At 39.6% G+C, this 20,825-nt stretch overlaps 1 protein-coding gene across 2 annotated transcripts in view; it reads right to left on the bottom strand.

Annotated features, from left to right (window-relative positions):
• LOC136857652 (dyslexia-associated protein KIAA0319-like protein) overlaps window positions 1-20,825 on the bottom strand; it is a 221,070-nt gene that overhangs the window by 84,407 nt on the left and 115,838 nt on the right. For both annotated transcript variants that reach the window (XM_067136474.2, XM_068225261.1), the window contains exon 14: window positions 3,936-4,035. In XM_067136474.2, coding sequence (XP_066992575.2) covers window positions 3,936-4,035 — 100 coding nt within the window. The remainder of the gene's footprint in view (window positions 1-3,935; window positions 4,036-20,825) is intronic.

Raw genomic sequence — 20,825 nt, forward strand, 5'->3', positions numbered from 1 at the left:
TAATATTACCATGCTAGTCAACTTAACACGATTGTGTTCCTCATCCATACGTAGGCTCTCGCGTGACAAATGTTCGCTACCTTTCACTGTATGACTCAACATGGAATAAACTTCTGAAAGGAATGTGAAACACAAGCACAAACAGCTTTCTAGGTTATTCAGCAACATAAATGAAAATCCGAGAGCAAAACTGAACTTTCCTGAGGCTAATGGCTTCCTTCCCGAAGGTGTAATTTATCCTGTAAAGTTCAGGAATCCAAGGACATTTTCATTTTTGCGCAACTTTCTCTGAGCGGCCTCCTGTGGCGAGGGATCTAATCTGTGTTGGAAATCTGTTCCTTACACAAGGGATGACAGAGAACATTTTCAGGGCTAGGAAAAATGTGATTGCACTAAATGGTAATAGTGAAAATCTGTGATGCGATAAGTGAGGTATTTTTATATAGATTTAATATGCTGTGAATCGGGACTTCGAATTTACGCCATGCTAAACAAAAATGTTGTAATGAGGAATTCCCTAATGAAGTTTTACTGTATTTTCTTGCATATGGCTAAATTTCGGAAAGGCTATTCCCTTGTAAATTTATAGCGAAAAGGTTATCATTACTGGCACTTGAAATATATTTTTACGATGTATATAGATTAAGTAAGGTTAAATGACGTTGTTTGAATAAGAAAGTGAAATGTTTGCCACAGAAGCCACTGGAGTGATACTACACCAATTTTTCAAAATGAAATTAAACATAGGTGTTCATAACGTTTCGGAATTCGAAAAATAACTAACGGGTAAGCCATAGTATGGAAATCTGCGAAAACGCAAGTTTTGAACAAACTGATTGCTGTTCATACTGATTTAAATGTGTGAGGGGATCCGCCCGACTTTTTCTTTGTACAAAAATCGGTTATAACGACAATTCGTTATAGCGAGTGAATTTTTCGCCGTTGTGAATTCTCGTTATAACAGACTTCTACTGTAATTTAATAGATATATACTTACCAGCTATCGTAATAGGAGTTGAATCATGGCTGAGAAATTATACAACAGATACAGAAATTTTCTCATGGAAATGGAATGTTTATTGTAGAAATAGGATAGGAATGGTAGGAGGGGAAGTATTCATTTTGGTGAAAGAAGAATTTGCAAGCTACGAAAAAGTTAAAGATGACAAACATGAAATTCGAGGTGTGAGGCTCAGCTCTAACGATAATAGGCAACTGCTGTCTTTGGAATGTACAGACTGGGAAAGGGTAGCGCTGACGATGATTCAGAATTATTTGATAAACAATATGGAAAGGAATGTGATTGTAGCAGGTGATCTTAACTTACCAAATGTCAATTGGGAAGGTAATACAAACGACAGGAAGCATGACCAACAAATGGCAAATAAGTTAATATGGGAAGGACAGCCGATTCAGAAAGTGAAGAAACCAACTAGAGAGAAGAATATTCTGGACGTGGTTCTGGTAAAACCAGATGAACTCTATAGAGAAACTGAAGTACCGGTAACAGATGGTATTAGTGATCACGAAGCTGTTATTTGCCATAGTTAAAAATAAATGTGATAGATAGAAAGGAAGGTCTTAAAAGTAGAACAATTAGGCAGTATCATTTGGCTAATAAAACAGGCATGCAGGAGTTTAAAAAAAGTAACTGCAAATTGTGGAAAGCTATGAATAAAATTGTAAACAGACTCTGGGATGGGCTTAAAGTAACTGTTGACGAATGTGAAAACAGGTTTGTACATTTAAAGGTGGTAAGGAATGGTAAAGACATTTATAACAGAGAAGTAAAGAGACTAAGGAGAAGGTGTAGGTTGGAAAGAAACAAAGTTAGAAACGGCTGTGAAAGTAAGGAGAAATAGAAGGAACTTACTTGGAAATTGAATCTAGCAAAGAAGGCAGCTAAGGATAACATGACAGCAAGTCATACAAATTTTAGTGAAAAATGGAAGGCAGAAACAGGTTCCAAGGAGGACATTCCAGGAATCATTAATGAATACGGGGAGTGTGTATGTGAGGATCTTCAAAAGGCAGAAGTATTCAGTCAGCAGTATGTAAAGATTGTTGGTTATAAGGATAATGTCCATATAGAGGAGGTGGCTAATACTAAACAAGTATTAAAATTTACCTACGATAATAACAATATTATCAATAAGATACAATGGTTGAAAACTAGAAAAGCAGCTGAAATTAAGGAGATTTCTGGGGGTATAATAAAGACAATGGGTTGGGATATAGTACCATAACTGAAGTACTTATTTGATTACTGTCTGCATGAGGGAGCTATACCAAACGAATGGAGAGTTGCTATAGTAGCCCCTGTGTATAAAGGAAAGGGTGATAGACATAAAGCTGACAATTACAGGCCAGTAAGTTTGTTATGCATTGCATGTAAGCTCTGCGAAAGCATTCTTTCTGATTATATAAGACATGTTTGCAAATTTAATAACTGTTCGATAGAAGGCAGTTCGGGTTTACGAATGGTTAGTCCATTGAAGCTGAAATTGTAGGATTCCAACAAGATACAGCTGATATCTTTGATTCAGGAGGTCAAACTGACTGTATCTCGATTGACCTGTCTAAGGCAGTTGATAGGGTGGATCATGAGAGATTACTGGCAAAAATGAGTGCAATTGGACTAAACAAAAGAGTGACTGAATGGGTGGCTATATTTCTAGGAAATAGAACTCAGAGAATTAGAGTAGGCGAAGCTTTATCTGATCCTGTAATAATTAAGAGGGGAATTCCTCAAGGCAGTATTATTGGACCTGTATATTTTCTTATATATATAAATGATATTAGTAAAGAAGTGGAAACAGAGATAAGGCTTTTTGCAGATTATGTTAATCTCTATAGAGTAATAAATAAGTTACAAGATTGTCAGCAACAGCAAAATGACCTTGATAATGTTGTGAGATGGACAGTAGACAATGGTATGATGATAAATGGGGTTAAAAGTCAGGTGGCGAGTTTCAGAAATAGGAAAAGTCCTCTCAGTTTTAATTACTGCGTTGATGATATGAAAGTTCCTTATGGGAATGATTGAAAGTACCTAGGTGTTAATATAAGGAAAGGTCTTCATTGGGGTAATCACATAAATGGGATTGTAAATAAAGGGTACAGATCTCTACACATGGTTATGAGGGTGTTTAGGGGTTGTAGTAAGGATGTAAATGAGAGGGCAGACTGGTAAGACCCCAAATTGAGTACGGTTCCAGTGTATGAGACCCTCACCAGGATTACTTGATTCGAGAACTGAAAAAATCCAAAGAAAAGCAACTTAATTTGTTCTGGGATATTTTTGACAAAAGAGTAGCGTTACAAAAATGTTGCAAAGTTTGGGCTGGGAAGACTTGGAAGAAAGGAGACAAGCTGCTCGACTAAGTAGTATGTAACACCAATATAGCTGGTCTATTATTAAACATTATAAATTTTCCAGCTAACTCATTCCTGGTTGCCAGCGTTTCATCCCAGTGTGCTAAGTTGGACTCGAGTTGGTAAATGGCACACCCACCAAGACGCATGGCTATGGGTATGTTCCGAGCTGTCATTGGAGAGATGGTGTGGAATGATATTAGTAGACGAATAAGTTTAAGTGGTGTCTTTAAAAGTAGGAAAGATCACAATATGAAGATAAAGTTGGAATTCAAGATGACAAATTAGGGCAAATATTTGTTTATAGGAAGGGGAGTTAGGGACTGGAATAACTTACCAAAGGAGATGTTCAATAAATTTCCAATATCCTTGCAATCATTTAACAAAAAGTTAGGAAAACACTAGATGGAGTATCCGCCATCTGGGCGACTGCCCTAAATTCAGATCAGTAGTGAGTGATTGATAAAAATTCCATACAGATAAATATCACCACAGCTTTAAAAAGATAAAAACTTTTGAAATCATTCAATATTTCTCCCTAACTTTAGATACCACAGTACCTGCTTTCAGGATGATGGAGACACTGTCTTCATCCGCTGCTCCTTGTTCATCTACTACACGCAGACGAAAAACATAGCGGCCAGGAACTACATCTGTCAACTGAAATAATACAAACATTCGTCTTGATAGGTTTATTTCATGAGTGAAACTTACAGGAAAGTGACAGAGAATTTTTTTTTCCAAAATGCTGCACAATTTGGATCATCAGTCTATGAATTAGTATGATTCAACTTCGCATGCTAGTCTATATTGTGCTAAATATTATCTCTATGAAACCATTGTAGTCTATGTCTAAGCTGTTTGATCTGGCCTAAACTTACTCTTACTGTTTTAACCCCACATCCACACTTCATTCCAAACGTAAGGGGCAAAGTCATGAATGAACTCTGTATTATATCAATGAGTTTTTTGTTTCAGTCAAACATTTCTACAGTGTTCTCATCTCACTGCTTCAAGTTGTTGTTATTTCTGAATGTATATCTCTACCCATAGTAAGCAAGCAAGCATTACTCTCTAACAAAGTTTTAGAGCCTCCTATATCTTTTCTTCACATTCAGCATTTCTGGTTAATATTATATTCTGTATACTTTCTCTTTCAAAGTTATAATCAATATTTCACTAAATAAGAGATGGGACCAATATCAAGAAATAAAAATCTGAACCGAGAAAGCACGGGCGACATTCCACCTGAGGAGGAAAGTATTATGTAATCCGAACTTAAACCTTCAACTTACCTGTAGAATCCTAGTCCAGAAGTGTTATGTCTTCTCCACTTTGTATTATGGTGCACTCATTGCCATAATACTTAATGGTTAAATGCCTTTCAGCTCTAGTGTTATCATTTTATGTTTAGAATATTTTGGTTGTATCATGTAATTAACGACGTGGTTTTGCAGTGCATGAGAAAACAATTAGAACTAACATAGACCATCAAAGAAAGGAAGGCAGCATACTCTAGCCACATTATGTGTTTCCAGAAGAAGAAGAAGAAGAAGAAGAAGAAGATGAAGAAGAAGTAGAGAAATAACTTTTATCTTCATGTGCCTGGAATAGCAGGTGATGACAAGGACCCAGAATACCAATTATGAGCTACAAAGGGATAATACAATGCTGAATGGTAATAGATGGTGTTGAGATGAAGATAATCTGGAAGTTTCAGTAACTACTGTATTACCAAGTCCACATGTACTTGATAAACTGATGGCCTAGAGATAGTGATGAAGAATACTTAATGAGTCTTATCACATCTAACATCATGATGCTGAAGACACTGATGGGAAGACCTATTTCGGTCAGTATCTTGCAGGCAAACATTGTCATACTACCTGTAACTCCAAAGAGTATGCCATGAACTTTCCATTTGTTTAACGGGCTATTGTAATGCTGGATAAGGTATGGCTGGTAAGACTCATATATCTCCCTTTTCTATTAGTCAGCTTCACACAAAAGCCTTCAAAATTAATATTCTGACACATGCATCTTTGAAGGAAGCAAATATTCCTTTTTCATAGAATATTTTCAAGTTAGACTAATGTCCTCTGTACTTTCGCTGTCACATTATTCAGCAGCCAAAGTTGCATACACTATAGGTATGAATTTACAGAAAACAGGTCAAACATACAGAATGTGTAAGTATTTTTATTGAAGGACTCATTCAGCTTGGCAGAGAAAATTAAACTTACTCCCCCCCCCCCACACACATACTAAATCATAAGTTAATTATGCTTTTCTCTATCTCATCTCCCCATTCATCCACCCAGCACTTTCTGGTCTTTGAATTTCTAAATTTCTATTCTAAATTGCCTGCTCCATTTCTATATAGGGTCTCTTAACTTTTCACTCGCACTAATTCCCAAACTATGCAACCAATAATGAATTAATGAAAGTCAGTTGTAACTGAACTAGCGAAGTGAGAGGTTGTATTCAGTGAGAGTGCTGAGCAAGGAATATGGAGATTGCTGTTCAAGAATACTGGGTGGCCATAAGTTGATGGCACGGGTGTGTGAAGTGTGAGTGTACGGCAAGTGCAAGTGTGCAGAGTAATGGGCAAGAACACAGCTTGCAGGAATCTCTGATGACAGCAGCAATGGTGGTGGCAGTACTACTTTTAACAGGAGGTGTTGAGATGAATCCTGATACTGGAGCAGTGGGATCAATTGGCTGGGAAGAAATGGAGAAGATCAAAGAAATAGGTATGTCAGGCGGAACAAACTAGAGACCTTATCCGCAAACAATATAACAAAATGAAGGAGATAAATGAGTATGTAAAAGAGGAAGTGAGAATAATAAGAGAAGATTGTGCAGAATACTGATGAATTACTAAAAGCCAAAGTAAAAGATGTAGAGTGACACTGGTGTAAAATATATCGGAAGTGGAAAGTGTTTATAGAAGATTTTATTTCTAAACCTGGTTAAGTAGTACTTACTGTATGATCTGGAGCATTGTGCTAAAATATTTTATTTGTATTCCATTCAGCTACCTAACCTGTACAGTGTAAATATTTTGGTAACATATTGTATGTGTAACTAGTAGGTTTCATTTCTATATTTACTGGAACTGTCCAGAAAGTTGTCATATGAATTTTTGAACAGGGTGTGTTGCCTTTTGTTAATTATGTATTCTAGAAAGTATTTTCTGACTATTCTGGAAATGGAAGATTCGCGGTCGTATGTATTCAAGAAAGATATTTAAACATCGCGACTGAAGTAAGTGTTGTGATTGGTCAATCTGGGCAAGCTCCTGTGTTCTGATTGGCTGCTCCAAGGCCAGGGTTCCCTTTATAAAGAGCTAGGCACCTTTTCGAAGGTGGTCTGAAGTCTGAGGTCTTATGTCTCTGTGTCGTCTTGGTCTTGACCTGCCGAGCCTTCCGAAGTTCTTGACGTTGGGAACGTCTCCTCGGTACCAGCATGGCCTGCCTTGGGGTAAGCGCTGTTTCTTTCTGTCCGGTTTTAAGTTCCATTTAGTTTTCGTTTGGTGTATCACAAGAGCTGGCCCTAATCGCCACTATTTGTTCAGATGTGAAAAGCAAGTTTTGATTTCACTCTAAAATATTTTGTGCTTCCTCTTACCTTCAATATTGTATTTGTCGAATTTGATTTGTACCGAGATGCACTTGGTTAACTCTTTGAACTTAAGGCAAAGCTCTTGTCTAAGAACACCTATACTGTAGTTTGTCAAAGAACATACATAATGTGTAGTGTGTATCTAGATTTGGTGTACAGCTGAATTTGTTCCGGAGTTAATTTGTACTGACGATTTTGTAAATAATATTTTGAAAACCAGAGATCACTGTTGGCTTTTCGGAATCCGCAACCTTCGCCCCTCCATGGCCCTTCGTAAGGTTTCCCAGTCACCTTTCCACGTTCCTGGTTTATTATGATCAAGTTGCCCCTACTGATTTTTACCGGTGTTGTTATTGGCGGAGTTCCGCGTAGTTCATCAGATGTTTTATTGTGTGTGTAGTGTCTTAGGTATGGTGTAATTGCACTTACTTTCCTCCCTTTACTGTGTTTTGTTTAGCCCCTGAAGTAACAAGTGCTAGGTTGCGGACGAAGAAAAGTGAACTGTGATCACACCTAACCTAAAACACCGTAAAAGCTGTGATTCATATATCTCTTGAAATCTTGTTTCTACCCGTCAAGATGGCGCGTGCTGTTCCTAATCCTTTCCATTCGAGAAAAACAGAACTTGTTTATGAACTTCGTATCCGAAAAATTAATTGAACAGGCAATGTCAGAGATGACACTAGCCTGTTGAAACAGTCTCTTAACTTAACTATAACCATACCAGAGTTAACTACGGATGAGTTGCGGGAGTCTTTGGCCATGGTTAAAGATAGGTTAGCTGAATTTAACTCCATTCTGGTGTCTTTTTGTGCTTCTGAGCCCTCACAGGGCCAATTAGCGTGGGTTAAGGCGCAGTTACTACATTACCTGGACAGAATTAAGGATTTGTTGTCTCTCGAATTGCCGGAAGTTGAGCTGCAGGAATGTCAAGCCTTACTAGTACGGTTTTCGAGAATTTTCGACAGAATCAGTGGTTTTCTTGAAGGCAATAAGTTTAATAACACAGATTCTGAAGTTCAAGTGTCTATTCCATCTGAAATGTGTGAAAGTGTTAACTCTAGTGCTGCATCTGTTGCTGTTCAAGTGTGCACTCTGACACCTAGTGCTGGTGTTATTCAGGAGTCTGAGGTGACTAATGCTCCCCTGGAATTTTCTGTTTCGTTGTCTGGAACTAGGACACCTGTAAGTCATTCAAATGATCTATCTCCTTTGCATGTTAGTACCCATACAAATTTTTCTGTGGTAACTGGTACCTCTCTTGTGGCTCAGTGTCTGCCCTCTATTGTTAATCAGCCCAGTTCTGATGCAATGGTGGAAATCCCCCCCTGTGTTAACGCCACCGGTATCAAGTGCTCCTTTAGGTTGCATAACCCCTACTCAAGTGGTTCATGCCCCGATGGTCTCTCAGATTAGTGAGAACCTTTCAAAAACAAGATTGTCTGCGCCTGTAACGTTGCAGGCTAACGCTAGTCCTAACGTAACCTGTACCCCATCCTTTTCACAAGAGCACCTGAATCAAGGGTATGATGCCTCAGTAACCCCTCTGGACCATTCTAAGCCTTCCCAGACACCTCCTTCACCTGTTTTTCCCCAGATTTTCTTTACCTTCCCCACCCGTTGACTACTGTGTTTAAGGGAGAGTCTAAATTTTCAGCTAACTCCGTTGATGACGTTATTTCCTTCCTTCGGTTCTTAACTGAGTTCAAGGATCAGGCAATAGTGTATAATCTCAGTAACGACCATGTATTCCAAATTCTATACCCGCATGTATCTGGAGCTCTTTCTGAGCATATTGTCAGGGCCATTTCCGAAAGATGGTCTGTAGATCAATTTCAAGCACATGTGTTTGAATATTTCATTCCTGCTCGTGCCTTGCCTGCATTAGTGTAGAAGCACTATTTCAGAGTACAACATCTCAACGAGTCACTATCTGAATATGTTCAAGATATAAAGCTCCAGGCTAAGATTTTCCAGCTTCACTATTCAGAGGCCCAGATGGTTGCCAACATAATTGAAGGTCTCGCTCTGAACTAAAGATCATATCTGGCTCTTTCACCTCGAACAGCAACGTTCGCCTAGTTGGAAGTCGTTACAGTGTCTGCTGAAGGCGTTCGATATGCTGACCAGTTACGCCTTGCATTAGCCCCACCTCCCATGAGCATGCCCTCTCCTCAGGATTCTAAAACCATCCCTTCACCTGCTTCCAACTTGCGTAATTCTCGTTCAAGCTTCAGTTGTGGCTCCACGACTCATCTCAAGCAGGATTGTCCCAAGGCTGGGGCATTAGGCAATGCAAAACCTGCCATGGGTAAAGGCTCTTCCACCAATACTTCTTGGCGTAACTGTGGGTCAACTAGGCACTTCTCTAGGCAGTGCCCACGTAACACTTCTGGCTCTGGACCACCAGGCAACAGTATGTCGAGATTTCTAACCGCCAGTTCTAATGGTAAACCCCAAAGCATGGCTTCTTGTCTTGTCAATCATGAGTGTACCTTGGATGATTTACTTAATTCTGAAGCAAATGATTGCTCCCAGTCAGACTCTGATGCTCATTTCTTGCAATCTTGTAGGATTTCTGTCATACCTTCTTGTAAATTACCGTATTTATGCATAGAGGTAAATAATGAACCTGTCTGCACGTTACTAGACTCTGGGAGTAGTGTCAACTTGATGAGTGAGACCTGGTATGATTTTGTGAAAACTGTTTGCAAGTTACCTACATTAGAACCCATGTCCTTAACCTGCCATACTGCTAATTCAAACTCATTGAACATTGTGGGATCTCTAGAGGTCAAGATTAGAGTCCGTGATTTCACATGGAAAATGCCAGTACTAGTAGCAAGGATTTATCCTGCCAGTTCATATTGGATGCCAATTTTATTGTTAAAACAGGCATGATTTTGGATCTGCAGTTCAACAGATTCCATTTTAAATTTTGTGCGAGAACCTTTGAGCTGTGATCGCTCCCCTATTCTGACTTGTCACGTTAACGCTGTTCCTGAAGATTCTGATGAACCCAAGGCTTTTGATTTTAATCATTTACCCGAAGAGCAGGCCAATCAACTGAGGAAAATCTACGATAAGTTCCATGATGTCTTTACCGATAGGTTAGGTGTCACCAATATCTTAGAATACAAAACTGAAGTTATGGATAACATACCTGTTCGCTCTCCTCCATATCGGTTGTCACCTCCCAAAATTAAAGCCCTTAAGGCTATTATTGATCAAATGCTCGCTGATGGAGTGAATGCCCTTCCAAGTCAGCCTATTCTTCTCCCATGTTTCTGGTCCCTAAACCGCAAGGTGGTTATTGTCCTGTAGTGGACAATCGGATGTTGAACCATAAGGTGGTCCTCCAATCTGTCCCCCTTCCTGATCTGCACTCTTGTTTTTCTTGGTTCACTAATGCAAAAAATTTTACCACCTTCGATTTAAATTAGGCCTATTACCAGATACCTCTTGCTGAAGAATCCAAGCATCTCACAGCCTTTGCGACCAATTGGAACCTATATGAATTTGAGCGCATCCCGTTTGGGCTGACGACTGGAGCCGCTGTCCTTACTCGGTTACTGGATTATGTTTTATCTGACATTAGGTTCAAGTTCGTTTATAATTACCTCGACGATTTGGTGATCTTTAGTGAAACCTTCGAGGAATACCTTGTCCATCTCAACGAAGTGCTTGAAAGACTGTGTAAAGCAGGTCTAACCCTCAAGGCCACCAAGGTTTCCTTCACACAACTCCAGATGTCCTTCTTAGGCCATATTGTGTTGGGGAGGGGTGTCTCAATCCATCAGTCTCGTACTGCCGCCATCCAGAATTTTCCCACTCCAAAGGACGTCAAGGCTGTAGCCAGATTCATTGGCATGGTTAATTTTTTTCAAAAATTCATTCCCAATTTTGCTGAACGGGCAGCCATTAAATGCCTTGAGAAGAAAGGATGCCAAATTTGTGTGGGGTGATGCCCAACGCGAAGCCTTCATGGACTTGAAATCTACCTTATGTAACACTCCTGTACTGGCTATGCCAGACTTTTCTAAACGCTTCATCCTTCAGACTGACGCCTCTTCCTCAGGCATATCCGGTGTTCTTCAGGAATTTCAAGAAGGGCGTCGTCCTATTTCTTATGCTTCTCATGCCCTGAATCCTGCTGAACGAAATTATTCCATTTATGAGTTGGAAGCCTTAGCTGTTGTCTTCTCCTTAGAACGCTTCAGAATGTACCTGGAACATCTTCCTTTCGATCTGGAAACTGATAATGAGGCGTTGAGTTGGTTACTGGCCAAGCAGCGAAGGACCGGTTGTCTAGCACGTTGGGCAGTTGCGCATCTCAGCCTTCCAATTTGAAGCCCACCACATTCGTGGTACAGAAAATGTTGTGGCTGATGGCCTCAGTAGGATGTTCTATCCAGCAGCTCTGACCCTCAATCAGAGCCTGCAGACCCCTGTCCTGAACAAGTATCAGCCTTTGTCAATGTAGTTCTCACTGACTCTCCCTTCCTTTTCAAGGATATAACCAAACATCAAGAGGATGATGCTGAGTTAAAAGCTATTATCGACAGGATTAAATCTGGTGAGCCTGTTAAGCCTTACATCCTTAAGAATGGTGTATTGTGTTGTCCTGCTCGCGGTCGCAGAGACCCCAAAATTGTAGTCCCAACTAACCTGGTCCCGCTCTCTTCAAATATTTTCATGAATCCCCAGTGGGCGGTCATCTGGGCGTTTTCAAAACGAGAGAGAAAATTTGTAAGCACTTCATTTGGAAATCCATGGATAGTGAGATACGTACCCTTGTCAAATTCTGTAAGACTTGTAACATCAGTAAACCCACCCCGAATACTCATCTAAGTCTCTTGTCTTCCAAACAAGCTTCTCGCCCAATGGAGAGACTGTTCATTGACTACATCAGTCCCTTCCCGGGATCTCGGACGTTTCATACTTGTGTGTGTTGGCGCCTTTTTGTGTTTTATGTGGCTGTTCCCCACTCATATGGCTAACGCCAACACCACCATCTTGTGCTTGAAACAGATATTTGCCTCATTTGGACCCTGTCAATCTTTGGTAAGTGATAACGCAAGAGCCTTTACTTCTGTCCAGTTCCGGAATTTCTGTTTTGATCAATCCACTGCTCGTGTAACCACTACCCCATATTACCCAAAGCCAAATTATGCCGAGAGAGTGAATTGTAACCTGAGATCTGCCCTCATCACTTATCACTCCACTGACCACTCCAAGTGGGATTCATCACTAAATTGGTTGTCGTTTGCATTTAACACTGCTGTCCATGAAAGCCACAAGCAAACCCGTGCTTTGTTAATGTTGGCTTTTACTCCAAATTCTCCTCTATCTAATCTGGGGTCAATTAATGATCTTCTGCCCGACGATCCCAGCCCAGAAAAGATCCGAGCTAATTGGCACCGTGCACGAAAGAACTTTAAGGTCTGTTAGGCTAAGGTCCAGTATAATTACAACCACGGGCGAAGACCGCACGATCTGTCTGTGGGTGACCAGGTGTTTATTAAAACGCACCCTGTCAGTAGCGCTGCGGACCATGTTATCAGTAAGTTGGCCCCCAGATTTCGAGGTCCCTGCACTATCTTAAAGTTCCTTACCCCGGTGACATTATTGGTGTGTGATCCTGTAAGGAAAAGGATCAGCAGAGTCCACCTCTCCCAGGTGAAGGTACCGTAAGTTATGTAGGGAGGGGTAAATACCATTGTTGGTGACCATGTAGATTTAGTTGTAAGTTATTTGTAAGAGTTTGTTATAAGGTAATGATAAGTTTTATGGTAAGGTAGTTGTAAGTAGTTGTGTAGGTAAATACTTTAGGTATCCTCTAGTGTAATGGAGTTAGTATTATAAGTTAGGTAGGTTTTAGTTTAGGTCACTACTTGGAATTTATTCCCCTTATTTTCAGGCTGAGGGTAAACTCGTGTAGTTTCTTTCACCCCCACCGTAAACTTGTCAAATGAATGAATTATAGATAGTGCTTACCCCAGGGCTAGGTGCCCTAATATCCCTAGTGTACGAGGGAGAGCCCCTACTGCATACTCATTAAGTCACCTATTTTGCCTCAAGTATTCCCCGTCTGTTGTGGTTTGTTTATGTTACAGTGGCTGCAGTGACCACCTTCTTCTGACGGCAATCTAAAGTGCCAAGTTGGGAGGCACACTGTGTGCCTCGGGCGCTACCATTCGGCAACACAATCCTGTGATGTACGTCCTAATGGAGGCAATCTGACTGCATGGTGTCTCACCCATCTGCTTATTTGGTGCAAGATACCACTGGACTGCAACTTACCTAGCAACCTGGTTTGGAATGAAATTGAATGGAGGCTGGCGGCAAACGGTCGTGTCAGCAGCCACATCATCAGCAAGAACCTGTGGCCTAGCTGTGCTGTGACTGGTGTGAAAAGTGGTGCAACATATTTGATGATGATGATGATGATGATGATGCTTGTTGTTTAAAGAGGCCTAACATCGAGGTCATCGGCCCCTAATGGTACGAAATTAAATAACAACAAAAAGTTTTAAAAAATCCACTGACCAAAAGGAAAAAAATTTCATGAAAAATGAATGGATGGACATGAACCCAAAAAAACAAAAACCAACAAGAAACAAACAAACAAAAAACAGTGGATCTGACTTTAAAAAAAGGTCTTAAATAATAGTATTACTGACCAAGGGACCACTCATAAAGCACAGTCCATAATCGAGGATGCTTGATGTCTAAAGGGGTCCAAAATCCAGGTCTAAGGCCCTCAGAATGATACATGTCGCGAGTAAAGTAGATCCATGGTATTTGTCATGTTGGGGTACTAATCAAAAGTAGCGAAGACTCACGGTGTTCCACACAAGAAAGTACTACTCACAAGTATTGTACTTCGTATAGGTAACGCAAACCTATGGTGTTTCTCACACAATGGCGCCACTCATAGCCAATTACATAAAATAAATTTCATTGTAAAGCCCGTATTGTCGTACGTATACTTTTTGAGGTTAAATATATATTCCACCTTTACAATACCAAATTTTTTAATTATTTTTAATTGTCTAATTATTTAAACAACATTTTTTTAAATATGACGGGACATGTTTCGTCTAACTTGTAGACATCCTCAGCTGTAAAATATTCAAGAAAAAGCACAAAATGGCAAGGACAAAATAACACATTAAAATAATTCGGACAGGAATCGAAATGCGTCTTTGTAACACGAATCTTGTATTTTTATATGATGATACGATCATGTTCTTGAGCCCAGAAGAGATGTTGCATTTTACATAAATGAAGCCAATACTGTTTTGGGCCTAATATAATATGGGTTTTTTTACGTTTACGTTTTTATGTTAAAATGTCCTTATGAAAACAGCAGTAGTTTTATTCACATAGCGTAATGTTTAAAAAGTTTGTATCATATTCCACTGGCTTGTGGAGCAAGCACGCTTTCCAGCTGTGCTCTAGGTCAGGAATAAACAGAAATTTCTGGAGTTATGATGATTCTCTCTCTCTTTCCAATCTGCTTATGATTAGCGATGGGCTGAATTGAATATATAATGTGTTGGAGAACTTTTGAGAATCAATACTTACATGTGAAACCATATTCTCAAGTTCAACACAACCTTTAAAAGTCAATGTAAGCCTAATTTACATGATACAAGATTTCCATAAACTTACTACAAACAGTATACCCGTGACCAAATTACAATGAAAGATAACAAAGGAAGGGATTTTGTCATCATGTTGGGCACTTTTGTATCTGATGTGCTTTATTTTATTAGATTAGAGAATTAAAAACTACCCACAATCGATTGTTGTTCTGCTTGGCATTATTTATTCGATTTTTCGATGAGCTTGGCTGATCCAATTTGCTGACATGAGGAAAGTTTTCACAGGAAACTGACAAAGTTTCCCCTGGTAAAACTTAATGTAAAATATCAAGATTTTAAACTCATTTAATTAATGTTTGAAGCTGGCTGCATGGTCTAGCTTGCCTGCCTCTCACCCGGAGGCCCAGGTTTGATTCCCGGCCAGGTCAGGCATTTGAGGGCTGATTCTAGGTCCACCAGCTTACGTGATTGCCATTAATTGAGGATAGAGATAGGCAAAAAATAACACAACAGTTATTTTGGAACTGTTTCGAACTCAGAACTGATCTTTAAATGAACAGTACGCCGGAACAACCTGTTCCGAAAGAACAGTGTTCCATGTCGCCTACACTCCAGTGAGATTGGCTTAGCAACATCCTGTTCCAAAAGAATATTGTTCTGTAACGCCTGCACTTGGTGGGATTGGTCTAGCAACATCCAGTTCCAAAAGAACAGTGTTCCGTGTGTCGCCTGCACTCGGCTAAGACCAACTCCAGTCGGCAGTCGGTCTTGACTTGGCGGGATTGGTCTAGCAACACCCTGTTCCAAAAGAACAGTGGTCCGCATAACCTCCACTCAGCTATAGATCGGTCCAAGAGCAACTCCAATGGTCTTCATTGGTCTAGTGTTTGAGAACCACGAATGGTCTGCTGGTTGGCTGATTGTTCTGACTCCGGGCGAACGCGAGTGATAGTTCGCTACACTGGTTTCGAAGTTCTTTGAAACTAGTCATGGACTGCACTCATAGGAGCATCAAGGGAAGGGAAAGGGAACCAATGAAATATGAAACTGTAAGATGTAGAGGCGCGCATCTTAATTGGCATTTTGACAGACAATGAATCCGCGGTAAGTATGCATGATACTAATTTTTAATCTTTGTTCGTATGAATCCTCACTGTGTGAAACCATGTGCATCAAAGTATTCTTTTACTGCGATTTACGGCTGTTTATGTTGTGTTATCCGCTGCAATTTGTTCATTAGACATGTTAGAAATAAACTATTATACAAACTGGTATAGAAATACATGGCAATATCAATACTGTATACCAAATGTTATTGTACAAGGCCTGCATGATTCATATTTTATTGGTACTTGCCTTCTTTTGCCAGATAAAAACCTTAGTTAATCTATAACTGTTAGGTTCTTCTGTCAGTCAAAACTAAGTTATGATTAAATAAAAATAAAACATTTAACAACAGATCAAACCATTTTCGAATTAGCACTTATGAGGGTCATTAATATTTTCTAATTCCCCACTGCCTAAACCTTTGACTTATTTTGGAACTGTTATTCAGAACATAGTATTTTTCCGGAACAGCTACAACCGGAACTGTTCCAGAAAAAGAATAACTTCGCCCATCTCTAATTGAGGAACTATCTTGCGGTGAGATGGTGACCCCGGTCTAGGGAGCCAGGAATAACGGTCAAGAGGATTCATCACACTGACCTTGGGTTACCTCATAATCTGCAGGCCTTTGGGCTGAGCAACGGTCGCTTGGTAGGCCAAGACCCATTAGGGCCGTAGTTAGGTTTGTTTTAGGAGTGTTTGTAAGATTATAATTATACACATTTAATTATTGTGATGTTTAGCAAAATTGCTGATGGTTTTAATTCGTTCCCGGATTTTCCGTTTTCCCGTATTGCAAGCCCCCCCCCAAATGGAGAATCAAGGTTCTACTGTATTACTATTTTTATTTTTATATTTATTAATATTTTTCAATTGGAAGGTTTGAGAAAGGAGCCTCTCCATGTCACGAGAGCCAAGAATATCCAGGTATGATCTTTGCGGACGATATCCTTCTACTCACATTAACACCTATCAAGATGCAAAATAGTATTAATGACAGTACTTTATTGTAAGGAGTGGAATATAAAAATTGTCAAAGAAAACCATAGTTATAGTGTGTATCGGTGGTCATGGTCTTAAGCCTCGGTGTTACAAAGGGCACTAGGAAAGTTTTGCAATACGCAAAAACGGTTCGCTGGACACCCCTGTTATGTTGAGGGGTGAAAACCGGTCTAGAAGACAGCAAGGCATGACCTTCACACCAGTTGTTACCAAGCAGTGGGATTGAAAGCAAGTTAAGATGTCAGTGTGGTCTAAAGGTGAATATCGCGCAATTATCCGCTACAATTTTGCTCATGGATTAACTGTTGACCAGTGCCTGGAGGAAATGACTCCTGTGCTGGGGAAAGACTGTCCACATCGGACAACAATTTTCTGCTGGTACAAAGAGTTCCAGAGGGGAAATTTTGGGGTTGAAGACTATCCTCGTTCTGGGCAACCGTCTGAATCAGTGACTGAGGAAAACATTGAAGCTGTGAGGAAAATGTTGCAGCAAGAGAGGTGCCTGACATATCGGCAGGTAGAAGAGAACCTCCACATCCATGCATCAGCTATTCATTCAATTCTACATGACCATCTCCATGTTAGAAAGGTTTGTTCCCTTTGGGTGCCCCATTCACTTTCAGAGGAACAAAGGACACATCGAGTGAAATGGTGCCAAAAAATGCTAAAACAGTTTGAAAATGGGACTTCGCGTAATGTCAATAGCATCATTACAGGTGACGAAACTTGGCTTTATTATTACGATGTCCCAACGAAATCCCAGAAAAAGGTGTGGCTGTTTGAAGATGAGGGTACTCCTGTGACTGTGCGAAAGTCAAGGTCCTTGAAGAAAAGGATGATTGCAGTATTCTTCACTAAACAGAGCATCCTGACTTGGGTTGTGCTAGAAACACAAAGGACAGTTACTGCAAAGTGGTACTGAGACTTGTCTGCCTCAGGTCATCAAGGCTCTCAAGCAGCTCCGTCCAAGGTCACGGCTCAACACTTGGCTCTTGCACCACAACAATGCTCCAGCACATCGTGCTAATGTAACAATGGATTTCTTGCCAGATCAGGGTTGACTGTGCTTGATCACCCTCCATACAGTCCTGATCTTGCCCTATGTGACTATGCACTCTTCCCAGAAGTGAAAATGAAGCCGAAAGGGCGGCTTTTTTCATTTGACGAGGAGCTTCTGGCAGCATGGGATCAAGAGTGTGAAAATGTAACAGAAGAAAAGTGGCAGAGTTGGTTCAGTGACTGGTTTCGACGTATGGAGAAGTGTATTGAGTGTGGTGGAAATTATTTTGAAAAAGTCTAAAGCGTTCACACACATTGCAAAACTTTCCTAGTGCCCTTTGTATCTTTCAGTAAAATAAATGAATCATTTTTCTATGCTGGGGTATGAAAACACATTATCTCCATAGATAAGCATGAAAGTAAACAGTCTGTCTGTGGCCATGGTCGTTAAGGCATTAACTTTATGGTCTGATACTGTGGTTAGCCGGTTTGAGCTCCACTGGTTGAAAAATTTTTTATCATCAGAACGTTAGCCAGCAAAATAATCACTTGATTGTGTGCCAAAACCCTGGATTAAATTCCAAACCTTTCTGCAGTGCTCATATGGAGTGAGGGCATTATGACGCTGTTGATGGTGATTCGTCCGTCGGGTGGCGATGTAAAGTTTTGTGCAGACCCCTTGGTGCTATTCAATAGGAGTAGGCTATGTGCCAGCATCGGGCTTCACCCTCTCCCTTCCTCCTATCATACATCACGTCATTCGTTTCATCAATGAGGTTGACATCAGGAGGGGTTGTAAAAGCTCACTACAAAGATTCGTCTCGTTTCATACCCAACCCTGAAGAGAACCAGGAAAAGGGTTAGATGTACAAGCATGAGATAAAATGCCTTCCGCTGAGTCTGAGGAATTGCATCTTAAGAAACGTTTATCTTGGATGCTTTATTGTAGGTGTTTCTATGGTAAAGATATGCTTTGGCTGAGATGGGATTTTGTATGCTTGGTTCTTTCTCGACAAAATACCTCTCATTCAACAAGAAGAGGTTGTTATTTAGATACACATAATAACATTAACGGCAACTATTGGCATAAGACTGAACCAAGTTGTACTCCCTGGTTTGAAGTTTTCACGTATTTAATGCGATAACAGGCAGAAGACAATCGTTATAATCACAGATTTAATGAGTGAATTATAATTATGTTAATTATCTGTTTCATGATATTGTCTCCAAAGAAACATATTTTAGACCGAAAAATTATTTTCATTTTCATTGGACCTTGGAGGTTTGGACTTAGTTTAACCGGCTATACGTCCACACATACAGATAATTTGAGAAAATGTCAAAACATTGATTATGTCATGCACTGCATATCATTGCTCAGCAATGAAAACCTTGTCATTCCGCTCACGAGAAAACCACGTTTCTCCAGCTGTCTTGTGAAGGCTTGCCGCACTGCCTGAGAAGGGAAGAGAAAGTTCCAATGGTCGAATAATGTGGATATCATTAAGCACTGAAAATGGCAGGGACAGTTCTTCGGCCATTGCTCACCTCTCAGTTTCGGGCTTCATTTTTAAAAGTTTACTCAGAAGGAGTTATGAGGTTTCTTTGCCCAGCAACGATATGTGTTTATCATAGTGATGGGACTATCTAATGAAAACAACTGAATTATTCGATAGTCGTCAACTACCGTTACAACTGATTATTTCCGTTTGCATTCAATTTTTCATTCGGATCGCGAATTCCAATCGTTTCCACTAATCAGTGCTGAAATCGGCCTCCTCTTTCGTTATGGAGTGAATTCAGAGACATTTATTATAAATTAATAGACATCTGACTCAAAGTTGTATAATGATAAATGCAATTTTATTATTGTACACTTTATCAATAGATAATCATGTTATAGTTTTTATAAATACTTTGCATATACTAACCATGAACCCCTAATGACTGAATATTAACCTTAAATGAATGGAATTATTTTAAAATTAACATATGCACTATTACTTGGTCCTAGGAAAATATGTTGTCTTTTCATTTAGTTTAGTTTGCTGTATTCACATTACTTTAATATGGGGTGTCATTACATTAAGATTTCTCCAAAGGAGTTACGAGGTTTCCTTTGCCCAGCGACGGTCTGTGTTTATCATAGTGATGGGACTATTGAATGAAAACTAACCTTCGTCTGAAATCAACTAACATTTGTTATTTTATTATTCATTAAGTTGTGGTTAGGGACACAAAAATGCGTTTTATTTGAAATGAAACATAATGACCACAATTACTTTTCGGGGCATTTTATCTTATTTTATAGACCAACGCATTTCAGTTTCCAATTAGTTCACTCCAACATTGTGTAACGTTTGTTACTAGTCTCAATATTTCCGCTTATATCACTGCCAACAAAAGAAACAGGCTATAAAAATCGGTAGTATACAGTAATACAACAATCCACATTTCGGTAGTTACTAGCAAATGACTTATTACTCGTTACTAGAACTACCGCAGTACAAAGCATATATTACTACTTTCTAACCGATTTAAAACTACATTTGATAGTCACCCTTCACAATCGATAGTTTACCGATAGTTTAAAACATTTGATATTCCTATCACTAGTTTATCATGACTGCTTCAACATTAATATTTATAATATTTACTAATACTTTCTTGCCCCGACAGAAGGATTTTATATTTAGGCTGTTCCTGACTCCTGTTCCAATGTTTATCCCAGTGTAAATCATTTGTCTAACATGATCAATTATAGAGTTTATGTCATCTCCAGTAGAAATCTGTCGGGAGAGCATGACGTCCATGAAGGCATGAAAGAATTTTCGATCGTCAAAGGTTGTATGAATTTCGTGTGTTGAATCAATAAATTTTAAATGAACCAACCATTCAATGTACTAAAACTTCACAAGGAAGAAGAAAGAGCAAACAAAGGCAAAAGTGGCAAATATAAAATATGCAGTTACAGAGACAAACAACAGAAGCAAAAACCACATGTTTGGAGAAAGATGAATATTGGGTAAAGTTGTCACAGGAAACAGAGAGTAATGAGTCTAAATTCACAGACCTCTACATCTAACATAAGAATGGTAGAAGACACAA

The sequence above is a fragment of the Anabrus simplex genome, chromosome 1 (assembly GCF_040414725.1).
Source record: "Anabrus simplex isolate iqAnaSimp1 chromosome 1, ASM4041472v1, whole genome shotgun sequence".
Classification (NCBI taxonomy): domain Eukaryota; kingdom Metazoa; phylum Arthropoda; class Insecta; order Orthoptera; family Tettigoniidae; genus Anabrus; species Anabrus simplex.